The sequence below is a fragment of the Pecten maximus genome, chromosome 6 (assembly GCF_902652985.1).
Source record: "Pecten maximus chromosome 6, xPecMax1.1, whole genome shotgun sequence".
Taxonomy (NCBI): domain Eukaryota; kingdom Metazoa; phylum Mollusca; class Bivalvia; order Pectinida; family Pectinidae; genus Pecten; species Pecten maximus.
Window position 1 is genome coordinate 42,889,913 of NC_047020.1, and position 5,446 is coordinate 42,895,358.

Genomic DNA, 5,446 nt, shown 5'->3' on the forward strand with positions numbered 1-5,446 from the left:
AGAAATTAGCACGATACATAATTAGCACGATACCTCATTAGCAATACCTCATCAGCGGAGACTAAAATCCCTTCCGAGTGAACATACTTTTTATCGTTAATATATTGATGCTATTTTTACGGACATGTACATTGTACATTAAAATGTGTGTACGCTTGTGCAATGTATACGCAAACGCAGTGGATTAAACTCAATGTTTATAGAACTTTAACTATGTAAGGAATATACAGTAGCGAAAATATATTACAGAAGATTATATCACATATTATTATTTCTATCATATCGTTTTAATATAATTTAATATTGCTTTTAAGAAGTATGTTCATTGGCTTAAATTTTACTGTGAGAAAAGAGTCCATCATTAAAGGTAAATTTGCACAGGGGTTGTGTTCATCAGACTGAATTATAAGGATTACCTTCCAGACACCATCGTATTTCACATGTTGTAACAAATATACTAATCACACAATTACTCTGCAATGTGTTTTGGCAAAGAACAACAAACCATTTGGTTGTCGAAAATTGAGCATTTATTAAAATGCCAATTATCTGTTCACAAACCAAAAAAGGGGTTTCTTACTTATAAAACGCCACAAACTTGAAACTTGAATTCAAGTGCCCCTATGATATATTTTTATATTATGGTGCGATAACACTAAATAAACCGTCGTGTGTTATTATCATAAACCGCTTGGCTGTTGATTAGCTCCATAACACAGAAATATATTTAGGTCAGTCCTTGAATAATATCTGTGTTGATTTATTACATTTTAATCAACATTTTACATTTTATTCTGACACCTTGCCACACTAAAGACGAACAAGGTTTCTTTTGTTATGTTCATCTGTTAAGTATAGGGACCACAGAACCAAATCAAAAATAGAATGTGGGTTTTCCCCGTTTGGGCAGAAGATTTAATAGGCAGGAGAATGCATCAGGGCCTACTGATTGGATATTTAGGTGAGAGAAGTTTCCAAAGTTTTAATATGTGGGTTGCGCAATACATGTAGATGTAAAATATATATAAAAAAAAGTTATTTTTTTTGCTAGCCTGTTTTTGTCAGGGGGAGGTAAGTAAGTGTGTATTTTGTTGTAAATTTAGATGAATTTTTGGTGCTGAATTCAATACAAGATGGTGGCCCCCATATAAAAAAAGTTCAAATTGGTAGAATTTTTTATCATTCTATTAAGAGGTTTCCGAGATGACATACTTCAAAATTATGGCTAGTGGACCAGTGTTGAAAACTCCATTTAAGCAGTACAGTTAACGTTAACATTACCGTCTATGGGAAATCATTTGGTTCCGTGGTCCCTATATAGTTATATGTGTGAGGAGATTACACATCGCAGTATGTATCGGAGTTATAGCCCCTTTTGTAAATCTCATGAAAGAAAAGATTATTATTGAAAGAATACAGAAAGATTCAGAACAGGAAAGGTGTTTATTGTTCATTGCCTAACTATAATATCCGCAATGTAAATCAGCGAGTCCTCAACCAACCTCACAGTTCACTACACATCTTTACAACTCGTCTGAACTTGATTCATAATATTAAGAGTGCTGCCCCGGATATTAATCCGTGAGCAGTAAGAAACCTAGTTCTGAAAACAAATCTTCAAGTCCGACTTCAATCTTTCAAGTGAGACGTTAAAAAAGCTGATAGGAACATGACCATGGTTGATAAAATTGATTTGTTAAATAAATGAATAAATTAATTAATTTTAAAAACACTATATTTTCTTACATTAATGTCGTTTATAATTAATTGGTTGTTAAAGACAGATGATGGAAGCCAAAATAATACTACCAATGAGAAATCTGTATTTTATATTTGATTGACAGCATATTTCATGAAATAACTTTCACGGTTCTATTTCTGGTATGTCTTTCATAGAAAAACCGAAGCGACGATTGAATGTCTAATATCAACATGCATGTAAATGGTAAGGCTAGCAGGAAAGCTCCTAATGACCCAACTGTCTGAGCTGATATCCTATTGTCCGAGGCACAGGTCAGTTTACGGCGAAATGAGGACAATGTCGTAAAATTCAACTTCAGCTCTGCAACAACTTCCTGCATAAATAGAGTCAGTGTTCGTGTTGTATTATCTACACTGCACAAACAACTACACACTGGATTAGCAGAATTCGGAGTAACGGCAATGGATGTTGTTTCGGAATTGTCAGTTGTAGATGAATCTTCTGTTGTTGTTGTTGTTGTTGTTGTTGTTGTCATCTGAGTAATGTTAGATGTAGTTGCATCGGAGGTGGTAATGTGAGTGATATCAGAAGTAGTAGTCGCCTGCGGTGTTGTAGTTTGTGTGATGTCAGAAGTAGTTGACGACTCGGCCGTTGTAGTTTGTGTGATATCAGAAGTAGTTGTCAACTCGGCCGTTGTAGTTTGTGTGATATCAGAAGTAGTTGTCAACTCGGCCGTTGTAGTTTGTGTGATATCAGAAGTAGTTGTCAACTCGGCCGTTGTAGTTTGAGTGATGTCAGAAGTAGTTGTCAACTCGGCCGTTGTAGTTTGTGTGATATCAGAAGTAGTTGTCCCCTCGGCCGTTGTAGTTTGAGTGATGTCAGAAGTAGTTGTGGCCTCGGCCGTTGTAGTTTGTGTGATATCAGAAGTAGTTGTCCCCTCGGCCGTTGTAGTTTGAGTGATGTCAGAAGTAGTTGTGGCCTCGGTCGTTGTAGTTTGAGTGATGTCAGAAGTAGTTGTGGCCTCGGCCGTTGTAGTTTGAGTGATGTCAGAAGTAGTTGTCGGCTCGGCTGTTGTAGATCGAGCTGTTGTAGAAGTAGTTCGGGTTTTCGTTGTAGTTGGGATTACTACAGAAACAAAAAAATTAGCCATGATCAACCAAACAAGACTATCATCAAAACACATTAAAATCGAAAATGTCGGGAGATTAAACTTTTAAAATAGCTCGTATATGTATATTATAACGCATTATACAAATTACTTTCGATGCTGATTGCGGGAAAATGGAAAATGGATTTATATAACTTAAATGTTGATTTCCACTTATTGGTTTATTACTGGACTGGTGCATACTCAGTAAGTCTTTTAAAGACTATATCATGTATTTTATTCGAGGCAAAGAAGGATGACTACTGTAGTTATATATATCTTGAATTTCGATTCGCCGGTGACCAATAAAGGCCCCCTGTAAAATCGTCTCCCTAAAACTTGGTCAGGCGATTTAAAAAAAAAAAAAGCACAAAATTCCATCTATTCTCGGAGGATGAAAAAGTGAGATAACAATTTTTCCCTTAAGACTCCTGTAAGGTTATAAGAAATCTGCTTTCTAATTCCTATAACGTTGAAGTTTGTTTCTCGGGTCTTAATACCGATATCATACCAACCGGATGATGAATTCCAATTTAAAAGCACATCATTTGTTTTGTTTTTGTTTTTGTTTTATTTCTAATATATCGGGTAAATATTTCCCATCGGGTAAAATTAAAAATTGAAAACTTTGGATGAAAAATAATTCAGTTACGTAATTTTCAAACTTACGTGTACAGGGGCCCTGTTGAGACTGTTGGTATCCTTGGTTACAATAACAAACGCCATCTTCACAATATTGTGTCATGTGACACATTATGATGTCACATGGATCTGTCGAGAGAGAGAGAGAGAAATGTGCATTGTAAGAATCTGTGATGAAATGACGTTCAAAGAAATAATTTAATACATTTATGCTGCTTGGATCATCTTGATCAGTGAAATATCAGTGGTAAATATTTGAAAAAAAAAAAAATATATATACAGTTTACTGTGATCCAATTCTAGCGCTTTTTGAACTAGAAGTATTCCGCTATATCATGGTTGCGCTTATTACACTTTCTGTAGACTGATTCTACATTTAAATGATTCTGGCGCGCCAATTCATCGATGAGCTTATCTGATAAAATTTGGAAATGCGCTAAAATTAGAATTCGCCAAATAAAGCACGTGATTTGTGTCTATTTACGGTCAACATAAACTAAATCGCATATTATGGATTAAAAAAAAAAAAAACAAAGGCTGTGCGCTCTTAACTGCGAAACGTTTATGATAAGAGTACATTCCGGTTAATATCTCAACAATCATCAGAGCTTCTGATTTCTGAGACAAGGAAATAAAACATTGATGATAAGGTTGTTATTCCCAATATGTGTAAGACTAGTTTAAAGAATAAGCTTAAAATCTTCTTACCTAGACAGCTATACGAATTCTGCTGATACACATATCCGCCAAAACACTCACATTCCCATGGAGGTAACGAGAAGCCTGCATCACAGTAGGCGTTAGCAGGACACTCGAATATTGAGTAGCAACTCCCAAATGCGTCAACATCTAAAACAAATGTGTTTTTTTTTCAAAATCCAACTTTATAACGCCTTGTGTGTCGAGTTAATTTGTAAACAAAGAATTCCTAACTACAGACAAAGTTAAAAATCACGAATGTGTCCAAGCGTTTCAGATATCTTCAGGAGATTACTTTAATATGGCCTTCATTAAGCTGGAATACAATCGATATTGTCAGGGGAGGTAATAATGAAACATCAGGGGAGGTAATAATGTAATATCAGGCGAGGTAATCATATAATATCTGGGGAGGTAATAAGGTAATATCAGGGGAGGTAATATTGAAATATCAGGGGAGGTAATAAGGTAATATCAGGGGAGGTAATAATGTAATATCAGGGGAGGTAATAAGGTAATATCAAGGGAGGTAATCATATAATATCAAGGGAGGTAATCATATAATATCAAGGAGGTAAGAAAGAAACATCAGGGGAGGTAATAGTAAAATATCAGTGGAGGTAATAACGTAATATCAGGGAAGTTAATAACGTAGAATCAGGGGAGGTAATAACGTATATATCAGGGGAGGTAATAGCGTAATATCAGGGTAGGTAATAAGGTAATATCAGGGGAGGTAATAGCGTAATATCAGGGGAGGTAATAACGTATATACCAGGCAGGAAATAACGTTATATCAGAGGAGGTAATAACCTTATTTAAATTATCATATTCAGTGTACTTGATTAATTTATGGTCAGTGAGTTTGAAAAGTATAACAAACATGTCTTCTTTACGGAACCGTTTGTTGAAATGATATTGAAACATGTCATGGTACTAGTGAAATCTACAACACATATTGAATAAATGAATAAATAAAGAAATACATAAATAATGAATAGATACATAAAATGAATAAATAAATAGATAAATAAATAATGAATAAATGAATGAATAAATAAAAAAAGATAAATAAATAAATATAATAAAATAAAATAAAATTAATAAATAAATAGATTAATTAATTGATAAATAAATAAATAAATGAATAAATAAATAATTTAATAAATAAATAAATTCACTGTAATCTCACCTTCAATATTATACATACTTACTTTTTATTTGGTGAAGTAGAACTATAGAACATATAAGTAGAA

At 34.0% G+C, this 5,446-nt stretch overlaps 1 protein-coding gene across 1 annotated transcript; it reads right to left on the minus strand.

Moving 5' to 3' along the window:
- Positions 1 to 1,380: 1,380 nt before the first annotated feature.
- LOC117329838 (cell wall protein DAN4-like) lies at positions 1,381 to 5,446 on the minus strand. The gene is made up of 4 exons (XM_033888013.1): positions 5,405 to 5,446; positions 4,200 to 4,340; positions 3,519 to 3,620; positions 1,381 to 2,827 (listed from the first exon to the last, which is right to left on the minus strand). The coding sequence occupies exons 3-4, from the start codon at positions 3,601 to 3,603 to the stop codon at positions 1,851 to 1,853; spliced, it is 1,062 nt and encodes a 353-aa protein (XP_033743904.1). The 5' UTR covers positions 3,604 to 3,620; positions 4,200 to 4,340; positions 5,405 to 5,446; the 3' UTR covers positions 1,381 to 1,850.